General features: G+C 37.6%; 1 protein-coding gene across 3 annotated transcripts in view; it reads right to left on the reverse strand.

The window, feature by feature from the left end:
• The window catches only part of LOC149080456 (uncharacterized), a 1573269-nt gene that overhangs the window by 1005778 nt on the left and 540088 nt on the right, over window positions 1-27403 (reverse strand). For all 3 annotated transcript variants that reach the window (XM_089239569.1, XM_089239571.1, XM_089239572.1), the window contains exons 19-20: window positions 21623-21721; window positions 17054-17161 (exon numbers count right to left, since the gene is read on the reverse strand). In XM_089239569.1, coding sequence (XP_089095695.1) covers window positions 17054-17161; window positions 21623-21721 — 207 coding nt within the window. The remainder of the gene's footprint in view (window positions 1-17053; window positions 17162-21622; window positions 21722-27403) is intronic.

A 27403-nucleotide genomic window follows, 5' to 3' on the forward strand; every position in this document is an offset into this window, starting at 1 on the left:
TCTCGCCTCTGGTCACGACCTCCTAATCGGCCTCTGCCAGCACCTCCTAGAGATAGGCCTCCGCAGTCTGCTTGTGACATCAGTAAGTAGTCCATTTTCCCTCAGAATATTCAGGGGACAAAATTCCCTGCTCGTACCAATATCATCGTTGTTACGAAAAGAAATGATCGGGCTCAGAATTGGCGATTTCTTGCCCCACATCCAATCACAATGCGGTATTTAAGAGCCAATCAGAAATATTCTACGCCAAAATAAGAAGAAACGAAATAGGATGCTGTGTTTCAAAATGTGGCAAACTTGCTAGGTAGTCTGAATGACGTTTATGGCAAACAGTGCAGAGACCTTCTATCTCTTGGAAATGCTGTCTCTGCACACGTGATCAGGTATGCTGTGAGGTCAGCGAGAGTAGTGCTATCGTACCCCCACGACCCTACTCAGCGAAGCACGATTGAACATGTTTGTTCTTCATCTCTGCTTCGCTCGCACGTGTTTTTGTAATTTTATTTTTACTGTTTCGGTGTTTTCAAATTTGTATTTTTATATATTTCTGATGTCGTTCACGATAGTCGTGGCAAATTATAAATTAAATTGAAGGAATGATCCAAAAGTCGCCGTGCTCAGATGCTGAGAAATAGCATGCCATCGAAAGGTTTTCAAAATTACCAAGCAATAGTAAGGTAAGAACGTTCTTGTACTGTATTATGCAAAAAAAAAGTTCTTGAATTTTTCTGGTTATAAAAGCTAGTTTTATAAATAATGTTGAAGGCTATTTTCCATGTCCAGGGCCGCAACTAGATACTTAGTCACCCAGGGTAAGCGCGCATTTTGACGCCCCCTTGAAATATTGAAGGAGAGATTTCAGAATGAAATTTGCGCCCCCTCGTGTCTAGCGCCCGGGGCACGAGACCCACCTGCTCCCCCCTAGTTGCGGCCCTGTCCATGTCGAAATTTAATCTTGAAGTGCAAAATCGCTGATTTTTTTTAATGATATTATCAATATAGTATATATTTTTTTCGTAAAAATAAACTTCGATACAAATGAAAGTTTAACTTTTTTTCTGTTGCTGGTTTATTAACCATTTGTTGCTCAGTGTTCCATGCAATGGAGCATCCAACTTGACTGGTTTCTCAAACCGTTAAATTCAATTATAAATGGATAAAAATAGGTTCACCATTTACTTTGAACTTTCCTTTTCAGTCATAGATAGCACCACTACATAAGGCAATCCATTATCTTCAGCTGTGATGCATTATTTAAAATCCTCGTATTTACAAGAAATTTTGTATAGTTTTTTTGTGATACAAAAAAGATTGTTTGAAAAAAAAAATTCTACATTATATCGTTGGCTGTACTCTAAAAATAATATGGAATGGATAGTTTGATGTTTTATACAGGAAACGTACGAAGAATCGTTGAATAAAATAAGGTTTCATCAACTGGAACACTGCGCCACTAGCTCTTATCATATTACACAACCCAGCTGTTAACATTTTAGAAACCATGATTTTTTTTCGTTGGTAGAAACTTGGCACACTTCGGAATTCCGTTTGTTCAATTGATTACAAAATTTTAAAACGATTCAAAGTTTGGCTGTTAAAGCACATCTGGGTAGACCAAGTGGTGGTCTGATTTTTGGATATGACCCTCGTAAAATAACCAATGTGAATATTTTAAAAATAACCAGTTTTTTTATCCTCCTTTCTGCTGAATATTTTGATTTTAAAAATTTACTGATTGCATGTTGTTATTTTCCTCCTATCCCAAGGTACGATGAAGATTTTGAAAATTTTACCGATTTATTGAGCAGCTTAGGCTTTGAGAATATTATAATTTTGGGTGATATGAACGCTCGCACTGGAGGGTCGGCCGATGAGCATCTCACATTTTTCGATGATGATCTTATTCATCGTAATTCCAAAGATCTCATTATAAATTGCAGAGGTAAACTCTTGAATCAGTTTTGTATATTAGATAACCTATTTATCTTAAACGGTGCTTTCACCCATGATGATCAAGGGGATTATACATTTTTAAGCCATAACGGAGCCAGCGTTGTTGATTATATAATTGTGTCTCGAAATGTGTATGCTCATACGGTCGATTTTCAGGTGATCCATAAATTAGGCTCTGATCACTTTCCCATTAAAGCGACCCTACATATGACCGACATAAATTGTTCTGAAAGACATAGGACGCGTTCAATTTAATAAATCTGTTTGAGAGGATGACAGAGGCAAACAATATTTGAGCTTCGTCGAAACTCATTTTTCCACTAGCCCTGACGTGAATCCGCAAGATTTGATTCCATATCTTAAGCAAGTTGCAACAAAATATGGTTTAATGTTTAAAGCAAGCATATCTAGGAGATCTCAAGCATCGAAATCTCAGGGCTGGTTCGATGATGAGTGTAATATTGCTAGAACGGAATTATGGAAACTTTCAAAAGTTTTATACAAGTGTTATAATACTCATCATTACATGGACTTCAAATCGAAACGTAACGCTTATAAGAAACTGTGTAAAATAAAAAAGACAGAGTATTTTGATAGTCTAAACAATCAACTCACTCATTGTACAGACTCAATATCCTTTTGGCAAGTTATTAAGAAATATAGAAAGGAAAAATCTCCTGTATCTAATATTGATTTAACTAAATGGTACAATTATTTTCTTTCAATATTTTCTGCGGGAGATGATCCAATTCCGATCAACAATATCTCTAATAATGTTATCAACCCAATTGACCCTATTTTAGATTCCAATATAACTGTTTCCGAACTTAAAAGTGTGATTCAAACCTTGAAATGTGGTAAAGCTCCTGGCTGGGACTGTTTAAAACCAGAGTTTTCAAGTACCTCAAAGAATCTTCTCTTTTGACTGTTACTAATATATTCAATAAAATTTACAGTACAAGCAATATACCCGACTCCTGGATTGAAATAATTATTTGCCCAATATACAAAAAAGGTGATCTTAACTGCCCCTCAAATTATACTAACTGGACCAATCTCGTTAATATCCGTGATCGCCAAACTTTTTACATCAATTTTAAACTCAAGTCTGTTAAGCTGGTTAAGCGAATACAATGTCCTTTTAGAAGAACAGGCTGGTTTTAGAAAGGGCTATGGTTGCATAGATCAGGCATTTGTTCTAAACTATTTAGTGTAGCATGAACTTAAGAGAAAAAGAGGAAAGCTTTATGCTGCTTTCGTTGATTTCAAGAGCGCTTTTGACTCAGTTAACAATCAAATTTTGTGGTTAGTACTCCGAGAACTTAATTTGAGTGAAAAATTTGCATTGATTCTGGCGGATCTCTATAAAAAGGCTTCCGCCAGAGTTCGATGCACAGAAGGCTTAACACAAGAGTTTGAAATTAACACAGGTGTACTTCAGGGAGAGGTTTTGAGCCCTGTACTTTTTCCACTTTTTTCAAACACACTCTTATTACCCGTTTGAATTCAGCTGGATTCTCGGACTTTGATTTCCTAACGGCACGCCACTTAACATTCTACTATACGCGGATGACGCAGTAATTTTGGCGGATTCACTAGTAAATTTAAGAAAAAAAATGTATATGCTCGAAAAATTCAGCAATGTCTTCAAACTCACAGTCAATGTCAATAAAACAAAAGTTATGGTTTTCCGTAATGGCGATAAACGCTCTAAGCATGATGTCTTCTTTTATCAAAATAAAAAACTCGGTACAATTGGTTCTTACACCTATCTTGGTGAGAATCCTTTTTTCCTCTTCTGGTTCTTTTTATATAGCAAAAAATCACTTTTTTGCTAACGGTGCATCTGCAATGAAAGCATTGTGGCCCTTACTTTCAGGAGCTAAAATTAGCTCCCCATTTGATTGGTTTAAACTGTTTAATAGTATGGTAACCTCAGTTTTTTCTTATGGTTCCCCCATCTGGTCAATTCATTATCTCAACCCTCTAGAGCAATGTTTCTGCATTTTTGTAAAAAAAATTATTCAATCTCTCAACATACACACCAGGTTATATGATAAGACTAGAACTCGGTTATACTATTTTATCTGTGACGTTCATAAAATTGATAATTAAATACTGGATACGCATTCTTAAAATGCCTGAATCTAGATTTTGTAAGATCTCTTATCTTCATTTTTTTAGTAACTCAATTACAGAAAATAATTTTAACTGGGCCTCAGATCTCAAACTTCTCTTATAAAACTCTGGATTTGCCTTTGTCTGGTATTCGCAGGACCCTACCATAGCTGCAAAATATCTGCCCCAGATTTTACAGGTTTATATTGACCAAAATATTCAAAAGGATATGAGCGCAATGGAAAATAGCATAAGAAACTCACACTACAGGATTATTAAAACTCATATCTTTGCGGAAGATTATGCACTCTCAAAAATTGATTTGTCGATTAAAAGGGTCCTCTTTCAATTAAGAACATTGCAAAATTCTATATTTATACAGGGCAAAACTTTTAAAATATCTCCTGACAAAGATTGTAATTTCTGCAATTTGAAAAAATTGGAATTTCATTTTAGCAGAGAGCGAGGGTATATAGATGTTCTGAGCACAACTTTCCAGTTCTGACTTGTGTATTTTTTTTTCCTTTTAATCTTTAATATATATGTATATATTTCTTTTAATTTAGTCGAATGTGTAACCATACATGCTTCTAAAATTAAACAAGTATATCTGAATGAGATAAACAAACATATATGTTACGGTAAATTTTATATATGCGGTTATTATATTTAATAGCTGGTTATTATGGGCTTACTAGTCGTCTTGGTGAGTTTGATAAATTGCCCTAAATTTATCACTTTTACCGGTGATTATGTATAGTACCCAAGCGTGATTAGTAAATTTAAATACTAAAACTGTAGCTTTTACTGGTGATTATGCATAATAACAATGCGTCGCGTTGTTGGTAAACATGATAAAACGTACTATATGATATACATAAAAATTCATATATTTATTGTATCATTGAATCGGAGTACGATAGTAAAACTTATTATCATTATATCGGGGCACGATCGTAAAATTTGTTATCATTACGTCGGGGTACGATCATCAAATTTGTTATTATATCGGGGTCCGACTATATTCACCAGACATAACTCTCATTTGGAATTTTTTTTCATATTTATAAAATTTCCCAACTATTTTTATATGCAAATTATCAAAAACAATATATTTTAGACAGAGGTGCCGACATGTCCCCTCATTGAGGGGAGATGAAAATCATTTTTCGTCCTGTATATATCAACCCCATACGCGAAAGTGGCAAAATGGTGCATTGCATTGTACAATAATTAATTATTGGGGGGAAAGAGGGGCTCAAGCCTCCTCATAAAATTTATTTGCGGAGGTCTGATATAGCTACAGTCCCCAGCTTCCAGCATCTTTGATTTTGAATTTTATTGGAGGCTTGCATCTCGAAATTGACCTTCAACATTATTGGTGATATAAAAAAGGTTGGGAAACGCTGCAATATAACGACCAATAAATATCATTAAATCGACCAAAACAACGACGGAAATCAGCTTACTCCCCAGCACCAAAGAAATGGATAAAATTCGTCTTTGAGTGTGTGTTTAAAATTTCTCTGTTTCCCCTTTTTTTAAGGGTACAAAATGGCGTCCAAACTACGATTCTCGGCCGAACAGCACAGATCGAAGAATGCAGTGGACAGATGAGATGGGCCACTCTTGGAAAGCACAAACGCTTAGCGCAATAAAGTTGCACATCATGTCAGAGACGTTGTGAATTCAGATTCGTGGAATTTCTGTGACGTGGAATTTCCACGTCACAGAATTTCCACGAATAAGATTTAACAAATTCGACAACGTAGTGTGTTTCGGTCTTAATGCATCACACCAGTGTGCACACCGTATAATGTTTGATATGACTTCGCGCCATCTGACGTCACGTGGTTACACGTCATAGTAGTGTGTATCCGCCTTTATTCACCGAGAATTATGGCAATTGAATCAGAAGTGTACGTTTCATGGATACTCAATATCAAATCAATTTCCATTGTTTGACACGAATTTGTGGATTTTCAATATTTACGAGATTAATGTTATAGTCTACAATTCCCACGTCACAGAATTTAAACGAATCAGAATTTACAATATCTCTGAAATTACGCGAAATCACGTCACATCAGTGTAGTGTGTTTCGGCCTTTACGGGATTGCACCACGAGAAAGTTCAGATTGAACTTTAAGCCTTCAAGTGCTCATATTGAGAAGGGTCTTCTCCTAGCTAACAAGAGGAGAGTATTGAAAAGAATGAATGAACGTCACGGTTCTGCCACCGACTTATCTCATTGAAGAGATGTCTCCCAGCTCAGCATCGTGGCAAAGTCTGGAGCAAAGTGTGTGCATCTAACAGTCTGAGTGAGTATTCAATATTGTATCTGATTTTTCTGTGCTGCCATATACACTCATGTCCATAAATTAAGGATAATTCAGAATCACACGGAAATCGAAATCTAAAGTAAAAATTTCACCTGTAGAATTATCACACACATCTGCAAGAATGATATGCAAATTTTAGGGAGCCACCAGATGATGCCGATAGTACGTCACAATGACGAGAGTGTAAGAGGGGGGGGGGTATATAAGGAATGATGGCAAAGAAGTAAAATTGTTCACAAGAGTTCTGTAAGGCGCTCAGTGCCATAAGCGAATAGTTATGACACAGAGGACGCATGTGGATGATTTTTTACGTGGTAGAATTATCGGCCGCACTCAGATGGAAGTATCCGAGGAACTTGGAATTGCCCAAAGTGTCATCTCTAGGCTTTGGCAACGATTCCAAGATAACGGAAATGTCAGTAGACGTTACATTACAGGTCGCCCCCGAGTTACAACGCCGAATGAAGACCGGTATTTGGCAGTAACTGCCAAAAGAAGCAGACGGAGCACAGCATCCGACCTGTCTCGTCAGCTATCTGCAGCTACGGGTACCACAGTTTCAAGGCAAACCGTGTACAGACGTTTGGGAGATATTGGTACATATGCTCGCAGGCCTGTCAGATGTGTTCCGCTCACGGAAACTCACTGTCGGCAGCGATTAGCCTGGAGTAGAGAACATGCAATGTGGACATCGTCACAGTGGGCTTGTGTGATGTTTTCCGACGAGTCCAGGTTTAGCTTGCAGTCTGATTCACGTCGGACTTCCATATGGAGAATGCCAGGTACCCGTTACCACCAAGACAACATCATTGAACGACACCGTTACGGTGGTGCAGCATTGCTCGTTTGGGGTGGAATTATACTGGGTTCCAGAACAGATCTGCATGTTCAAACCAGAAACACGAAAGCCCAAATTTATCGGGACATCATTCTGGAACAACATGTACGTTTGTTTAGGGGTGCCATGGGCGCAGAATTTGTGTTTATGGATGACAACGCCCGTCCTCACCGAACAAACATCGTAAACGAATGCCTTGAATCTGAGGATATAACCCGTATGGAATGGCCAGCATTCTCACCTGACTTGAATCCGATAGAGCATGTGTGGGACATGCTTGGCCGACGAGTTGCAGCCCGTCCACCACCTCCTACATGTGTACCGGAACTTCGGAGAGCATTGCTTGCTGAGTGGAGTGATCTTCCCCAAGATCATCAGATCGATAATTTGATACTCAGCATACCTAGGCATTGTACGGACTGTATTTCATCGCATACAATGACATACAACAACACAATTGACATACAATGCATTAACCATCATACCAACCATGTAATAGTAAGTTTTTGTAAAGAAGATATTTTTTACAATTGCTCCAGGGAGCAAAAATCGTAGTTTTTATGAATGGTATCATACATACACCATCGTTTTTGTTCTTTATCTTTTGTTTAATAAATGGGCTTTATGAATAAGTAACGTTTGTTTTGTTTCTGAACCTTTATTTGCCGTAGCTGGTATTATCCTTAATTTATGGACATTTCAAATTGTGAATGGAGTGTCATGATCAAATATTTGTACCGTTGTAGACCTGTTGCTTTTTATGGCGAGACTTTCCAACGGAGAGAACGGCTCGCTTTCGTGCCTCGAAGATGGGAACTACAGAATAATTACTATTCAAACACAATATGTATGATACATATGTTCTGCGCCAGGTTAACAAACGACTGGAGAATATCTGCAACAATTGAAGCAAAGAAAAATATTGATGGAACCATTACGGACCAAGAAAATGATCATCTGCTTTCGGAGTCGCTTTCTATGGTATTCGTGAGTAATCATTACACAGTACCTATTGATGATGGCACTGAAGAACTTCTGCTGGCACAGTTTTATACCATGTTCACTCACCGCAAATTTTCTAAAATAATCAATCAAAGGAAACCCAACTCGAATTTTATTAGATGTTCTGCTTGAGGAAAACTGCTATTTTATCTCATAAGTTTCTTTTTTTTTTTTTCAAATCCAATCGTATGCCAGGTGTCTGGCACCATGCAATTATCACTCCGATATTAAAAAATAAAGGCAGAATCGAAGTGGTTGAAAATTATCGTGAAATATCTTTAACGAACCTTAATGGAAAAATTTTTGAACGTTGTCTACTACAAAAATTAATGTCCTTTCTACTTGAGAGACGTATACTGACACATCATCAATTTGTTTTTATTCCTGCAAGATATTCAGTGGTGCTGATGCTTTAATGCCTTGATGACTGGAGCAGGGCAGTGGAAAACGATGCACCTACAGACATTATGTATATGGACTTCGAACTGGTATTTGAGAAAGATCGTTATTGTTGAGTAAACTCAACTCAGCAAGACTCCAAGAGCTCAGTAGGTCCGTGTTGGAAGCTGTCCGTCTAGCCCTATGCAAGTTACAAGCAGGATAATTCAAGGTTCAGTTATCGGGCCTGGGCTCTTTTCAGTTTTCGTCCAAACAAGTATCAGTGTATGCGAACGATGTAAAATTTTATACAAACGTTCTCGATATCAAATCGTGCTTCAACCTTCAGGCTGCTTGTGATTCCACCGTCGGCACAGTGGAGGTCGACTGTAGGTGGTTTTCTTTGGTTCCCACCTGCGAGGCGCAAATGCGAGCTTATGTCCCCATTAAAAAGTCTCGTCAGAGGGAGCATCAGTCTTACAATGGTGCAATTATTCAATCATTACACTTCACTCATTGTTAGAAAATATGATGGTAGCACTATACATAACAAGTGTTACAAAGAAACAAACTTCAGGTTAGGTTCACAATGTGTACACGCACATTCCAACATCTATTAATACGAAAAAAATTCCGTAGAGGAATGTGTACGAGTTACATGTACGGTTGAATAGTAGGCTGCCTGTGACGAGCTTCGCTTATGATGCCAACAACGGTGTGGTGTCTATCACTTCCTATCGTTGTCCTCAGTGGTTTTAATCTTGCGCACGGCAACCCAGGACAGGGCCAGAACTATAGAGAGGCGGGAAGCAACTGCCCCGGGTGGCAAAATTTAGGGGGTGAAAATTTTTAGGTGAACACCGAATTGGTGGGGCCGGCAAAATAATGTTTGCCCCGTGCGGCAATACAATACAAAAATCCTTTTTACGGCCCTGACCCAGGCTCTCAGTATTCTGTTGCTAACGTCTGTCTATCACTAGTCACTGAACACTATGATTTGGGTGTAGCGATACTAATGTATAGCAACCAATAATCCAGCAGATGGCGTTAGTCATCCATGATTGCCGCTGTGAATGCTGCGAGTGTATACTTATATATGTATAATACCAACAGAGAGGGGTCGGGACGTCTAAATGTCCGGATGTGTTTGTACTCGACTGCGATGTAAATAGTTAAGTTTAACCAATAGTAATTTCAATAGTGATTAAATATATATAATAAAGTATTTTAAATCAACATGTACAATATAGTGAATCCTTACACTATATTCATGGTGACCCTTGTTTGAAAACGCACGAAGAAAATATTCTTCATGGAGTCTTCCATACTTAAGTCTTACATTCCTAACCGGAACGAAACCTGATACCTCCATCCAAACAGATGTAAAGAAAAAAAAATACGCGAGGGACGAGCCACCCACGAAAAGAAGAACTTTCTCTCACGGGTTCCGTTCACAATCCCGACAAGTCACAATCCCGACAGACGAAATCCCGACAGGTCAAAATCCCGACAGGGTCGAAATCCCGACACGGTCAGAATCCCGACACGGTCAGAATCCCGACACTGTCGAATTTAAAAATTCAATTTCGCCGTATAAGCCGCACTCCGCGATTTCTGTCGGGATTTGAATTTCTTGCGGCGAGGGGCGTTGGGGCGACGATGAGAATGATAAATTGCGATCAAATAAATTTTTCAAATTTTAATTTCGCCGTATAAGCCGCACTTCGCGATTTCTCTCGGGATTTTAATTTCTCGCGATGAAGGGCGTTGGGGTGACGATGAGAATGATAAATTGCTATCAAATAAATTTTCAAATTTCAATTTCGCCGTATAAGCCGCACTTCGCGATTTCTGTCGGGATTTGAATTTCTTGCGGCAAGGGGCGTTAAGGTTACGATGAGAATGATAAATTGCGATCAAATAAATTTTCAAATTTTAATTTCGCCGTATAAACCGCACTTCGCGATTTCTGTCGGGATTTGAATTTCTTACGGCAAGGGGCCTTGGAGTGACGATGAGAATGATAAATTGCGATCAAATAAATTTTCAAATTTTAATTTCGCCGTATAAGCCGCACTTCGCGATTTCTGTCGGGATTTGAATTTCTTGCGGCAAGGGGCGTTGGGGTGACCATGAGAATGGTAAATTGCGATCAAATAAATTTTTCAAATTTTAATTTCGCCGTATAAGCCGCACTTCGCGATTTCTGTCGGGATTTGAATTTCTCGTGGCGAGGGGCGTTGGGGCGCCGATGAGAATGGTAAATTGCGATCAAATAAATTTTTCAAATTTTAATTTCGCCGTATAAGCCGCACTTCGCGATTTCTGTCGGGATTTGAATTTCTCGTGGCGAGGGGCGTTGGGGCGCCGATGAGAATGATAAATTGCGATCAAATAAATTTTTCAAATTTTAATTTCGCCGTATAAGCCGCCCTTCGTGATTCCAGAGGCCTGAGTTAGGTCCGACCGTTCATCGCATACAAGTTCCAAGGAAAAATTGATATTCTTTGCCTTTGTAGTCTAGTGGGCTCACCCAGAAAGCTCGAGAACGTGGGTTCGATTCCTAGCAACAGCACAGCTGAATTTTTCCTTCCTAACTTCATCTCGCATCAGCCAACCGTTGAAACCTTCGTATGGATAGCGGAAAGTGATATCATCCTCGGAAAATACAGTGTGTGTGGCTCAAAACAAAAAAATCTAAATTTTTCTTTGATTTCCCGTCCTTTAACTTCCAATTAGAAAGTTGTTGCATTGTCTCTCCTGATGCCAACAGAAAAATTGCATGTTTCTCAGTGCAATATTCGCTAAGATATTTGACTTCGAAAACTGGAGAAAAGTTATGAAAAGACAGCAAAAACTAATCGACAACGCTCCTTCCCCAAATTTATGCTGTCCTTTCCATCTTTCCTTCGAATTTTGAATTCAAATATCTCAGCGAACATTGTACTTGTCAACTTAGATTTTTTTTTGTTGGTCTCAGGAGATACGGTGCAGTCACTTTATAATTAGAAGTTTTAAAAATTTATATTTTTTCATTTTGTTACACACTGTGTTTTCACTCTCAAAACTGGTACAGGGTAATTTTTGAAAGCCTTTTGAGCATTTTTTCAAACTGAAATCATCTCTACCACGGATGGTTGAGAAGACAATAGCCGTACTAACTCTTAAAGGACACCCTGTATGCAACTACACTACCACACAATTTGCATACTCTCTTCAAAGCCTTAAGACCAACTTAGAGATAGAATTTTAAGAAATTTTTATGGGAGTCTCAACAGTATAAAATAAAACTACTGACAGAATTTTATGTTTATAGCTTCGTAGTGAGGAGGGGGGAATTGGGGATCCGGTCCCTTCGAAATGAGAGAAAATGATTGAAATAAGGTAAAACATGGCCAAATATATTATTTGACCACCTTGTCCTCTCCCCCCCCCCCCTCCGAATGGAATTTCTCGATACGGGCCTGACCTTCAGTGGTTGCGGCTCGGCGATGAATCAGTGAATTAAGCTGTCAAGACATGTCATTTTATACATATGAATAAAAATATTTCTCTACTATTACATTGCTTTCGAAAACCTTGAAAATTTTAAATTAAGATCTTCATGATACGGTCTAACTTTGTGCAATATCATTTGACATTTTAAGTCTATTTGAAACTTGAGCGAGAAAGAATTTCGAAAAATTCTCAAAGAAAATAATAAGGAATAGCAGTATTTGTGGAGGATAGAAAAATCGATAAATGCCAGAAAAAGGCAACCCTGAATCCTTTGCTTTTCGCCAAGTTGGAAAAGTAAATGAATTTCCAAATTATTGATCTCCATTGATCATGGTATGCGCCACAAACCACTTGCAGCGACAAACGGAAATCCCGACAGAAATCGCAAAGTGCGGCTTATACGGCGAAATTAAAATTTGTAAATTTTATTTGATCGCAATTCACCATTCTCATCGTCGCCCCAACGCCCCTCGCCGAGAGAAATTCAAATCCCGACAGAAATCACGAAGTGCGGTTTATACGACAAAATTAAAATTTGAAAATTTTATTTGATCGCAATTCATCATTCTCATCGTCGCCCCAACGCCCTTCATCGCGATAAAGTCAAATCCCGACAGAAATCGCGAAGTGCGGCTTATACGGCAAAATTAAAATTTGAAAAATTTATTTGATCGCAATTTATCATTCTCATCGTCACCCCAAGGCCCCTTGCCGCAAGAAATTCAAATCCCGACAGAAATCGCGAAGTGCGGCTTATACGGCAAAATTAAAATTTGAAAAATTTATTTGATCGCAATTTATCATTCTCATCGTCACCCCAACGCCCCTTGCCGCAAGAAATTCAAATCCCGACAGAAATCGCGGAGTGCGGCTTATACGGCGAAATTGAATTTTTAAATTCGACCGTGTCGGGATTTTGACCGTGTCGGGAATTTGACCCTGTCGGGATTTCGACTTGTCGGGATTTTGACCTGTCGGGATTTCGACCCTGTCGGGATTCTGACCGTGTCGGGATTTTGACTTGTCGGGATTTCGTCTGTCGGGATTGTGACTTGTCGGGATTTCGTCTGTCGGGATTATGACCCACACCCTTCCCTGACATCTCTCTCCTCTCTTATGGAACACCTCCTTCACCAGAAAAAAGAAAAAGAAGAAAAAACCATGGAAGATACAGCTGTAAAGAACCCGGCCTATAACAGTAATGATCCCATCCTTTGGTTTCATATGGTGGAGGCGAGTTTCAAACTGGGTGTGCCGAAGCCAATTACAAATTCATCAACCAAATGTAATTACGTTATTTGAGCTCTGCCTCCAGAAATTGCAGGACTCGTTCTCGATGTCATTCTAAATCCAAAAGAGGAAGATCCATTTGAACATCTGAAATCCGAACTGAAAAGAAAACGAGTGACAGTTCGACACAAGAAATCAGTAAATTACTGGCAGGTGAAGAACTAGGTGACAGACGACAGTCTGAGTTACTCCGCTCCATGAAACGCCTTGCGTAGCCACATAACGTTCCAGATGAACTTTTAGATCCGCTGTTTGTGCAACGCCTTCTTTCGCACGTACAATTCATCTTGGCTGCCGTTGTGCCACTCTCCTTGGATGAACGAGCTGAAGTAGCCGATCGTGTGATGGAAGTAAATCAGTACAATGTTGCACCAATAGCCTCTGCATCCTCTCAAACGGTAAGTTCCTCGGAAAATTTTTTAATTGCCGAAATTAGGAAGTTATCGGATCGTATTGAAGCTCGCTCTAGGCCCCGAAGGCCTAATTTTCGATACAGAGGCAGACGTAATTTTAGGTATAGAAGTCGCAGTCGGGAAAACAATCGGTTTTGTTTCTATCACAGAAAATTTGGCCAAAATGCCCGAAAATGTGAACAACCGTGTATTTACAATAATTCGGGAAATGCGGAAAGCAAAGTGTAGAAGCGGCATTCACTTTGCCCACAAAATCCCGTCGCCTTTTTGTGACAGATAAAAAGACGAACATAAATTTTCTTATAGATACAGGATCTGACGCTTCGCTTATTCCAGCGAACTCTGTCGATCGCATGAAACCAGTGTTATTCACTTTACATGCGGCAAATGCATCGAACATTAATGTATATCGACAAAAACTTCTCACAATCGATTTGAATTTACGAAGAAAATTCCAATGGCCATTTTTAGTAGCAAATGTGTCCACGCCAATAATAGGCGCAGATTTTCTTTTCAATTTTGGTCTTAATCCTGATCTAAAATTATGAAAAATATTTGATTCGGTAACCAATTTATCATCTAAAGCAAAAATTCAATCAGCATCAATTCACTCAATCAAGCCGATTACAGGCGACACTCAATATCATCAGTTACTTAAAGAATTTCCTCAGTTAGCAAAACCACCACGTGCAAATGTAGAAATAAAGCATAACATTGTGCATCTTATCGAAACAATCGGTCAACCGGTGTTTGCAAAACCACGACGACTTGCACCAGATCGTTTACGTGCCGCAAAAGATGAATTCCAGCAAATGATTAATTTAGGGTATATGCGCCCTTCAAAAAGTCCTTACGCTTCTCCGCTACATTTTGTACCAAAAAAAAGATTGCACAGACTGGAGACCAGTCGGTGGTTATCGTGCACTGAATGCGCAAACAGTGAAAGACAGGTATAATGTGCCTAATATTGTGGATTTCACTGCAGAACTGCATGGAAAAAAAAAAATTTCGCATGTTGACTTGATTAAAGCATATGAAATACCCATTCATTCAGATAATATTCGAAAAACTGCCATAACTACTCCTTTTGGCCTGTACGAAAGTACAAGAATGCAATTTGGGCTATGCAATGCAGCCTCAACATTTCAATGATTCATTGATGAAGTTATTCGCGGTTTGCCTTTTGCCTATGCATTTCTGGATGATATTCTAATTGCTTCAGAATCAGAGGAAGAACATCTCAAACACCTGCGCAAACTTTTCGATAGGTTAAATGATTATGGTTTAAGTCTTAAACCATCGAAATGCATCTTCGGTGTTTCTAAAATTAATTTCTTAGGCTTTAACGTTTCAGAAAAGGGAATTAAACCACTTTCAGATCGCGTTAAAGTGATACAAGATTTTCCTCGTCCAGAAACTGTAACATAATTACGCAGATTTTTAGGCCTATTTAATTTCTATAAGAGATTCGTGCCTAAAGAAGCGGAAATATTATCTCCATTAGTTAAATTTCTTCAAGGTCGACAAAATAAAAAGAAATCAAAACTAACAAAATCATGCAATCAAGCCGATAAACTACAGTGGAACCCTGAGGCTGAAACTGCTTTTAACGATGCAAAACAAGCATTGGCTCAAGCCACTGTGCTACAGCATCCAAAGCCAGGTGCACAACTTTGTATCACAGTTGACGCCTCTGATAACGCTGTTGGTGGCACATTAATGCAATATACTGACCACACATGAGTACCAATAGCATTTTTTCCTCAAAAATTATCAGACACCCAAAAGAAATGACCAACCTATGATAGAGAATTATTTGCAATTTTTTTATACTACCATAAGAAAATTTCGTTACATGTTTGAAGGCAGAAATTTTTCAATTTTTACAGATCAAAAGCCATTAATTTTTGCTTTCAAACAAAAACCAGAAAAATACTCTTTAAGACAATTTCGCCACCTTGATTTTATATCTCAGTTTTCAACTGATATAAGATATGAAAAGGGAACCGACAATGTTGTAGCTGATGCATTATGTCGCATTGAGGTAGATTCAGTTTCATCAGCACCAGATTTAGATTTCAGAGAATTTGCTAAAATTCAATCAACTGATCCTGAAATCCAAAATTACCTAAAAAGGAAACACTTCTCTAAAATTAAAAATGATACCATTTCCTCTAGCTGATACAAATATTTATTGCGACATGTCAACAGGTATAGCTAGACCATTCGTACCTGAATCTCAACATAATGCAAATCACCTTTAGTAACCAATTCAAAGAAAAAACACTGTATTTCACGCTACCGAATATGCGTATATATTTCGCAGTAATTTCATGTATCGTTCGCCCTACTCACTGGGGGGATACTCTGTAGCGATACTATTGTATAGCAACCAATAATCCAGCACATGGCGTTAGTCATCCATGATTGCCGCTGTGAATGCTGCGAGTGTATACTTATATATGTATAATACCAACAGAGAGGGGTCGGGACTTCTAAATGTCCGGATGTGTTTGTACTCGACTGCGATGTAAATAGTTAAGTTTAACCAATAGTGATTTTAATAGTGATTAAATATATATAATAAAGTATTTTAATCAACGTGTACAATATAGTGAAACCTTACACTATAGCATATTCCCATAGATACATCTATGATTTTTTTCAAGCCAATACGGTGAAATCTCAGCTCGTGCCTTGAGACTATCGTATCTGATTTCTCACGCATATCGAAAATGCAGCAACTTCACACTCATTCAGGTACTCAACATGTTTATAAAATCTATTTTATAATATGCTTCTTCCCTGCATGAACCCTATAGCGAGTGGGAGAAATAAAAATGCTCGAACCGTCATAAAAAAAATTTACTCAGGTCTCTGCAAAAGATCCTGTAGGGAAAGACTGTAATATCAACATTCGCTCGAATGGTGCCGAGTCGTCTTCCTTGATCTAATATTGCCCTACAAAATAGAGAGGACTAACATTCATAGTAGTCAATCTCCCTGACATACATACATCAACTCAACAACTACAGCCCAAAAATTTACAATTAGAATTCCATGTTGCCAAAATAGTTACAAGATACCATAATGTTTGATTCTCTCAGCTTGCATATGGAACTCATTGCGTGTATATTCCTTCTCATGATAACAAAATAATACATGACCTGAAAAACATGACTAAATTTGCATAATAGTTTTATAATTCAAAGTTTACTTACTCTTTTTCCAGCTTCACCGGGGGCACCAGATGATCCCCGCTGCCCAGAACTACCATGTTCACCAACTTTACCAATTTCTCCTTTAATGCCGTTTTCCCCAGGTACACCCTAATGATCAAGGAATTGTATGTATAAAAAAGACAGACAATGAATTCAGTTTGAAACTATGAAATAAAAATTTCACACTCTCTGTCAGTGACGTACAAAATAATACATATTGTACACACATATAAATAGTTGAACAAATAAATAAATAAATATATATATACTAATATATATATACACTGCTGGCCACCGTAAATGCAACACCCTGAAGGAAGCATGCAAATAATATGAAATTTACAACATGCATTAGCGGAGGTGAGATATGCAAATGATTAGAATTTCAGCGCAGACGCACATCACGCGCGCCTGTGGTGCCACTTCAAAGCGCTATTTAAGGCTTGGAGATTTTGACGATTTGAAGTACGGCAATTGTGTTTTTCTTGTGTTTTTTTTCAAAAAAACGATCAATTATGACTCGTAGAAAACAGCGATCATCTTTTGATCAAGTATCCGAGTTCGACAGAGGAAGGATAGTGGCCTACCGAGATTGTGGATTATCTTTCAGGGAAATCGGTAGTCGTGTTGGACGAAACCAAACAACTGTAATGCGGATATGGGATCGTTGGATGCAGGAGGGTACGACGGACCGACGTGTTCGATCACATCCACCTCAGTGCACCACTTCACGTGATGACAGGCGTATTGTGCGTATGGCAGTGACGGATCGCTCAGCCCCATCACGAACCATAGCACAGCACATTCATTCTGTACCGCATCATCCAGTGTCTGCGCGTACCATTCGACGCCGTTTACAGCAGAGTGGTCTGTCCGCTAGACGTCCATTGCTTCGTCTACCCTTGACGCAGAACCACAGACGTCTCCGCCGCCAATGGTGCGATGAAAGAAGGATGTGGACGGCACAATGGAATGAAATTGTCTTTACTGACGAGTCACGCTTCTGTCTTCAACACCACGATGGTCGGATTCGAGTGTGGAGACACAGTGGAGAGAGGATGCTGAACAGCTGCGTTATGCACCGCCACACTGGTCCTGCACCGGGTATTATGGTATGGGGCGGTATTGGATATCACTCTCGCACTCCTCTAGTACGCATTGCCGGTACTTTAAAAAGCCAGCGCTACATCTCCGAAGTGTTGGAGCCAGTTGTCCTTCCTTACCTTCAGGGCTTGCCCACAGCCATATTTCAACAGGATAATGCGCGACCACACGTGGCACGCATTGTCCAAAGGTTCTTCGTCAATCGCCAGATTGAATTGCTTCCCTGGCCAGCTCGCTCTCCGGATCTTTCGCCGATAGAAAACATGTGGTCCATGGTTACTCAACGATTGACCCAGATTACATCCCCAGCTGCCACACCAGATCAACTTTGGCAATGCGTGGAAGCTGCTTGGTCTGCTGTACCCGAAGAACACATCCAAAGTCTCTTTGAATCAATGCCGAGGCGTGTGTCAGCGGTGATCTCCAACAATGGCGGCTACTCTGGCTACTGATTTTGGCAGGAACCACACTTCACAGAAGTCTATAAATTTAATCATTTGATTCTTGGTCAACATGTTATCTACAAAATAAATATTGTTTCAATATCTCTTGTCTTTCTTGGTGTTGCAATTAGGGTGGCCAGCAGTGTATATATATATATATATATATATATATATATATATATATAAAAGTTTCGAGTTATATATAGAGAAAATACTACGTTATGAATCGAGCTCCGAATGCAACCACGGTGTGATTGTTAAAAGTTATTCTTAAGGTCACGTGACGATGGACAGGCCGGTAAACTTCCCTTTTTGGTGAATTTCGCCATTGGCCAATCAGCGCCCAGCTAAAAATGAACAACAACTTGTTGTTGACAAGATGGAGAGGAAAAGAAATTTTAGAGCGACGCTAGCCTGAAAAAATGGCGGAGATTATTTCAGCAAATGTGAATACGGTTGAAGAAGAAATGATAATATATAATATTTTTTTAACATGTTGCAGTAAAAAACAAACATATCCATACTTAATCATCCGATATGATTCGAATCAAAGGTTCATCATACGTTCACTGGGATGGATCCCTGCCACCCTCCAGAGGGACTATGCTATATATGTTATAGTGAAAGTGATAAAGAGCTGTTATTATATAAATAATCACCGGCCATTTCGGTAAGTTTGATAAATTTTGCTCATATACCGTGAATCTATCACATTTGTAGGTCATTATGCATAATTGTCAAGCCATGGTTAATGCGATAAATGAGTCATCGTTGTGTTTACATTATGTATGTATACAAGACTAACAATAATTTTTATAATATGCTTTGTTTCTTTAAATTAATTGTTATGGTGAATTGAACGAGGTGATGTACATGTATTGCATAGCTGCTTCGTGATCAAATAACAATAGTGATCAGATAATACATCAATATTAAAAATAGTCATCGCTTCTGTAATGTTGGATTTTTCACGTACACCGAAGCATGTGAAAAAAACAAACGCAGCATCAAGTTAATAATGATTTTTAATTTATGTAAAATTATATTTCGGCCGATTATAGCTTTATCTCACATATTTTGTGGGAGAAATTCAATTTTCTCTCATGTTTTAAACTAATAATATATTTCAAATTTAGAAGTTCCCATAATATGAAAAAAATTGTATTTACGATTCATCGATCATGATATTTATGGATTGAAAATTTGAGAATTATGCATAATCACTGGTAAATGTAGCAAAATTTATCAAACTTTATTGAAATAATCCGATATTTTATCACTATTACCAACATATATGTGCTGTATATAGACTCTAAGGCCGGGATTACACTATAAAAGTTTGATAAAAGTTGTTTTACAAAACTTTAAAAATGCAACCAATAGAATCATCAGTTGCATTTTCTCGGATGTAACCAATATACTTATTGGTTGGATTTTTCAAGTTTTATGAAAGAGCTTTTGTAAAACTTTTATAGTGTAATTCCGGCGTAACACTATTTTCAACTCCCCCACACAACCTTCAGATAACTTTTCGATAACTTAAAAAGTCTGACGAATTCCTTATTTGGAAATAAAAATGCATTGTTAATTTTTTTTTAATTTTTTAAAATATGAATCATAAAAAAACTTCTATTAAAGAAAGAATTCAAGTTATCTCGCATATAGAAGAAAAAAATTGTTTACTAAGAATCAAGCCAAGAAGTGGGTAGCCTTGGTTCTTAACTCGATTCTTAACTATGGAACAAAAACAATTCTTAGTTAAGAATGTGGTAGCAAAATTCCCTCTTAATTCTTAACTAAAGATCAAATCCATAGTTAAGAAGCGGATTCTTATTAAGAATCAGAAGGTGGTACATCCCCAGGTTGCATAGCAAACAGGGGGTAGGACATTTTTCTGGTGGACCGTTGATTCTAGAGGTTTACTTCCAATTAGAAAAAAAAGTTTCCAAATAACGTGTAGTACTCAGATATGTCATTTATGTTTCAAGGGTTTGTCAGTAACAAAACAAAAAAACCTTTTTTATACAGCCCCGCGTGCCGCAAAACACAATTTGAAAGTTGTTTCCCTGTCTCTTATGATGCCAACAAAAAAAATTTCACATTTCCAAGTGCAACATCTAATCAGATATTTTAATTCGAAAAAAGGAGGAAAGTTGGGGAAAAAAGAGCTCTAAATGCAGAAAAACAGTTTTACCTACATTTTTAACGCTGTTTTTTTACCAAAAATTTCCTACGATTTTGAAATTCACATATCTCAGTGAATATTGCACTTAGAAATCTATAATTTATTTTGTTGGCATCAGGAGAGACAGAGCAAGAACTTTTCAATTAGAGTTTGGGACACACGGGACTGTATAGAAAGTTATTTTTGTTTTAATAACTATAGAACCCCTTGAAACAGGAATGACATATCTAGTACTAAACGTTATTTAGAAACTTTTCCTAATTTTCAACTTTTCATCAGTAAAATGCAATACCTCCCGTTTGCTATTCACCCTGTATAAGCGACATATAGTCCCAGATGCACACGTGACCAACAAAATGCTAAAACTATATAATCTGAAAATATCTGAATGAAAAATTATTTCTCCTCTTTTAATTTTAATCAAAAAAATGTTTGCCTTCACAACCATATATATAAATGTTGGTGTATATATATATATAGTTCCATGATTTTTTTTGTATTTCCTTATTTCTTTTTTCTCTACGGTCGAGTGACCTCAATGTAAAGTCGAGCAGCTGCAAGGTAGTCTGGAAGTGATATATCAATACGCTAGAAGGTTGATACTTTGAACTAGAACAAAGCAGACTGCAGTTCATATACTGCAGTTTCAATAGATATTGAAAATTGTGTGATAGAAGACCTATGGTGAAAACAATGTTGATATATTTGTATCCCGATGTGCTTGACTGGATCGAAATCGTTCGTTCTGGATCGAATCGTTTCAGGATTGCAGACCTGGAGAATATAATTTGAATTCAATCAATAGAGTCAAAAATAATGAATGATATTTCTACTTACTGGGGAGCCTTTTGGTCCAGTTGGACCAGTGCTTCCAGAAAGCCCCGGAGAGCCTCTCACTCCTGAAAATCCTGATATTCCACCTGGTCCAGATTCTCCCTTACGTAAAAACAAATAAATACTTAGGTACAAAAACTTTTGAAGAGACATGTTTCAACATGTGAACTTACGAAATTGTGTTTCATAACAATACAAAACACATACCATATATCATCTTCTTGATAAAATATGAGGAATTTCCACGAATAAAAAATTCATATGATGCAGCGGAAATTTATACAAAACCAGCAGAAATACTCGGTAAGTAAGGCCGGAACTAGGGAGGTGGGCAACTGCGCCGATGGAAAAATTTAGGGTGGCGGCAGGTTTAAGTGGGAACAAAGAACACTGTTATAAAATTGTCGAATTTTAAAGTTGTGGGGGCGGCAAAATCCTAGTTACGGCACGGCTCGTAAATGACAAAGTATGATACAGTTGTAGTGTTTACCAGCACATATGAACATTTTTCACAAATTGAAACCAATAAAATAACGCTCACCTACTCAAGTGAATTATGGAAGAATGGTGCATCTACCGGTGATACAAGGAGTTTGTAATCTAATTTAATAAGCGAGATACGTGATGATTTTTCCATTTGCCAAAGATCAACAACTTGGCTAGTGTTTTTTTTTATCCTATACACAGTCAACCCTGTTACAGGGTTTCGGTCTTTAAGCCAGGTTTTCCTAAGAGCAGGTTCCTACAGCGCGCGCAGCGTAAAAACGCTGATTGGTCAACAAATCATGAATTTCAGGTTTTTAACCAATCAGCGTTTTCACGCTGCACACGGCACAAAAGTTTTACTCCTAGGAAAACCCGGCTTTTGTCTAAGGCCGGGATTACATTATAAAAGTTTCATAAAAGTTAATTTATAAAACTTGAAAAATGTAACTAATAAGGTAATCAGTTACATTGGAGTTGAATTTATCCTTTATTATTGTTTTTTGGTTTTTTTTCAAATTTTGTAAAAAATATTTTATCAAAATTTTATAGTGTAATCACGGCCTACCTAACCACTAAACTAATTTGCTTGCGCTAAGCTTAAGGAAAACGCTTAACAAAAGTTTACATAAAATTTTCTGGTTCCGATTATCGCATGAATACGGGTTGAACGAGCATTTGATGCACTTGGAAATTTCACAATCAAAGCGAGACTTTGATGTACAGATCGAGATAAAATTCATTGGATCAAGAAGTTTTGGAAGTTTTATGTACCGTTTCAAGTATAATCGCAGAATTAGTAGATTAATTGCTGAATTGGCAGCTTTATTAAGTTATATGCATCTGTTCCAACATGGGATTCCCGTTTACAGGTTTGGTGAAAAATATCAAAATAACGTATTAATGAAAATGGAAATTAATTTAGGAAGTAGCTTCAAAACTTATTGGGAGTGATAATTCGGCATTTATTATAAATTCAAAATTGATGAAAAATGATAGCAATAATTAAGGAATGAATATCATGAATATCAACCAAAAAGATCGTTTGGTCCACAATGAAATTCCAAATGTTCCTAAGCCTCCTCGCAATGTCCACCCGGACACGTATGTATCTGATGACTGTGATAAGGGTACCATACATCCAGTTACCATGGTCAGCAACGATTGAGGTGTGATTTCTGGGTGTACGTTTACACCTTCATTTATTCCACCATCAACTGCAGATACTTCTCAACAAACTCTGCATCCTGCAGTAGACCTACTCCAGTGTCCTACAGTACTCCTGTGTCTAGAAAGAAATATACACCTCGAAAGGTAAAGCTGGCGCAAAAACTAAAAAAACACAGAAGGATTTTGCGAGAAGATTGACAGCAAAGTTTGTCAAATACAAGAAGTCCATCCAGATTGCTACACAACGCTCTCTGAAGCAGAATCTTGTCGAGCAAGGTGTGAGCGATAATCTTTCAACTTTCATAGCCCGGCAAGTGAAACTCAGCACACAAAAATTGAAAGGCAAGAGATATACGCAATATGATAAAATTAATGCATACCAAATTTCCTGCAAGAGCCGTTCAGCATATCGTATGCTTCGGAGTTTTTTACAACTGCCATCACCACAGACACTCCAGCGTTTTATTTCATCACGTTTGTCTGTGCCCGGAATTAACAGAGATGTTTTAACTGCATTGAAAGACGTTTTGCAAGGAAAGGGAAAGCAAAAACGATTGTTTTCCCTGGTTTTTGACGAGATGTCAATCAAACCATTCTTGGTTTACGATAAAAGTGCATTGTTGGGTTTGAAGACTTCGGAAACAGTGTGAAGTCTGAAAATTTGGCCAAACAAGCACTTGTGCTCATGTTGCGCAGCCTGACGAGTAAAAGAAAACTGATTTTGGGATTTTTCTTCTCTTGCAATGGCATGCCTGCAGATAAATTAAAAGAAATTGTTTTGGATACTCTGCAGGCGTTATGTCAAATTGATGTGAAAGCTCTGGTTTGTGATCAACGCCCAAATAACTCACGACTCTTCTCCATGACATACAACCTATTCAGCCCTACTTTTTTTTCAATGGCCAAAGAATTTATGGCATTTTTGATTCCCCACATCTCCTGAAAAACTTGCGTCGAAATCTCATGAAATACAATCAGGACACAAGTAAAGGACTAATATCTTTCCAACGTATGAGAGACTTTTATGAGTTGGACAAAAAAATGATTGCAAGATGTGCTCCAAAATTATGTGATAGTCATGTTTATACCTCTGGTCTGAACTCAATGAAGGTGAGTCTCGCTGCTCAAGTGTTCAATAACTCTGTTTCAGCAGGTATGAATTTATGCCTATTGGGTGGTTTGATCCGTGCATCCGCTGCACCAACTGTAGAATTCGTGAAAACTATGGACGACATTTTCGATTCTACAAATGGAACCCGGCGGAAACCTTTTCGCGGCAAGCCGTTACATTGCGCTGTTTCCTCTGAAAGTAAGCATTTACAGGTCTGGGAGGAAACCTGTAGTTTCACTGAGTCGTGGAACTTCGTGAACTCTAGTCCTTCGAAGAAGCCACAAAAAAGACTCCGCTCCAAAGCTGGTTGGACACTAACGTTGAAGGCATTAATGATGCTCTCCGAAGAACTGTTGCTAGATATGCAATTTTTCATGCCCGGTCGTTGCAATCAGGATTGCATTGAAAATTATTTTAGTAGAGTGAGAGCAGTGGCGGTAACAATACAAATCTCAATGCTTTTGAGTTCCGCACTGCTTATAAATTAGCATCTGTGAATTCCTGCATGGCAAGTAAGAATTCAAATTGTCAACCAGACGATGATAAATTCATGTTTTATTTATTGTCATCAGGTTCGCAGACAGTGGTTGAAACGGAGATTGAGCAAGCCACTCACGAGCCAGTGAATACGACAAATCCAGATTCGGAGGATGAAGAGATGAATGCTTCGTGCATGGATGTGCTAGATTTCCCAGAGTTGAATACCTGTGGTTATTTAGCTGGGTATCTCTCACGTAGAGCTCTATCGAATATCAATTGTGATATTTGCGAAAATCAGCTCATAGACAAAACAAAACAGCTAACAAATCATTCTTTCTTCACACATTTCAAAGAATACACATACAACAACAGTAGCCAATATGACTTGAAAGGCTTGAAGTATCCAACAGATGACTTGGTGAAGTATGTAGCAGCTGGTATGGCCATTGCTGAGACAACTATTACAACACTTTTAGTCAAGGATTCTGTGTTGGAGAATCTTAGAAGATCTATGGCTGAAACTAGAATTTTGAACTTTGTGAACTGTGCTCGACATGGTGAGGTACTTAAAGGCAGAATTGTGACGTTTGCAGCTAAACTAGCCTTAAAAATTCATCTGAGAGAATTAAATAAGAAAATCACCACCACAACTACAGATCTGAGGGCATTGCGAACCTCAGCAAAGAGGAAATTATGAACAATAACCACATTGTAATTGTTTTTTTATTTTCTGCGAGTATACAGTAAGCTATATGCTAAGCTTTTTAATGAAATATTACTATAGAATGAAAGTAAAAAATATTCATCAAATATTGTGTCCAGATTGGCTATAATTGGTCAAGTCATTGGCTATAGTTTGAAATAGTTTTGAAAATTCAACGTAGAATTTCCCATTTCAAAAATGTGGAATGTGCATGTGTGTTTATTTACAGTATGCATGGCAGGGCATCATGGTACGGTTTTTCACCTCGGAAGCCAACTCTGTATTGAATGAGTCAATAACTTATTATCAATGTTGTTGAATAGTTTTTTTAACCTGATAGATGTTAAATAACAAAACATTTTTATACAGATGGAAGTGTTTTATATTTTGTGAATTATAATTACTGAGAAAAATTATCGCATCTGCCAAAATTTTTATTCTGTATTCAAAACTCTCGATCAAGGCATCCTATAGGATCCATACTGGTGGACACCAATTTCATAAGAGTGCAGTCATTTTCAATAGTTGAATCAAGTATATAAGTTATGTGTATAATACATCCATTAAAATAAAAACTAATGAGAAAAAAACTATAAACGACGCAAACAAAAAAGGGGGAGACGGGAAAGAAAACTAATATCTATAAACATAATAGGTTGTTATACGAATCATGATTATAAGACATGGTGAATATGGTGTATGCAATGAAATTAGAGTGTAATCATGATTAGCAAAAAAAAACTTGGTGGACTGCTGTAGTGCCTTTCAGCACAGGTAGCCTATATCATTCGGGATAATTTTTTACACCTTTTTTATTTCTTCATTTTTGATTTCATACAATTTTACATTAGTGGCATCTTTGAGAATTGTGAAAAACTGAGTAGCATCTGATATGTCATTCCCACATGCAACCAGTCTATCAGCTGTCCTTTTCAATACAGCACCAACACCACCAACTGCTCCTTTGCCATGGCTTGCTTCAAAAAGATTCTAAGTACACCACTTGAAATATTTTGTAACATATTTTGTTCTAATAAGTAAAAATGTTTCTCTTGTTTGTACTGAGTACAAGGTCCATCAGAAAAAAAGTGAACCACATTTATTTCATATTCTTTCATCACTTTCAAAATCGGTTCCAAATGAGCCCAAATAGATGAAGGTCCATGCTCCAAATTCGGTGACTGAGCCAGGGTTGGCAAGGTTTTGTACAGTAAGTTAAAAACCATGGTAAATACCGTGGTTTTCACCGTACGGCGAAATATTAGCTTCTAGCCTAATGAAAGCAACAATTTCAATTTAACAAAAATTTTAAGTCTTGAAGTCTTTTATCGTCATGTAGGTGTAATCAGTGTTTGTGAGATTGTATTCTGTTAATTATGTGTAGATGCTACATTTTCTAGTGTGGCCTTATTTTCTTCGGATTTTTTTCCTTTATTTATAATTAGCTTTTGAAAATTGAGAATGTGAAATAGAAAGTTCACTTGAAAATTAAAAGAAAAAAGTTTGAAAAGTCAAAATAGAACAATTTGCATTAAATAAACACTACACCATTGATATTTATTCGCATCATTATATTGATATCTAATAAAAAAATAATATTTATGTTCAGTATCACAATAATGCAATGATTATAGCTGTGACTATGCATATTTGGTACCTTCAATAATGTATTTTTTAAAGATAAATGTTTTTGAACAGATTCGGCATGGTTTTGAACAAGCACTGTCCTAAATACAGTACCTGCTTCATAATCATATATGAAAAATAAGACGTGAAGTAGAAATAACATTTACAAAAAACTAGAAAATTGAAAACAGTGTTTATTTAAACAGTTATG

This window comes from Pholcus phalangioides, unplaced genomic scaffold (assembly GCF_987345545.1).
Source record: "Pholcus phalangioides strain wild (caught in Gottingen) unplaced genomic scaffold, Ppha-v1.0 ptg000011l_1, whole genome shotgun sequence".
Taxonomy (NCBI): domain Eukaryota; kingdom Metazoa; phylum Arthropoda; class Arachnida; order Araneae; family Pholcidae; genus Pholcus; species Pholcus phalangioides.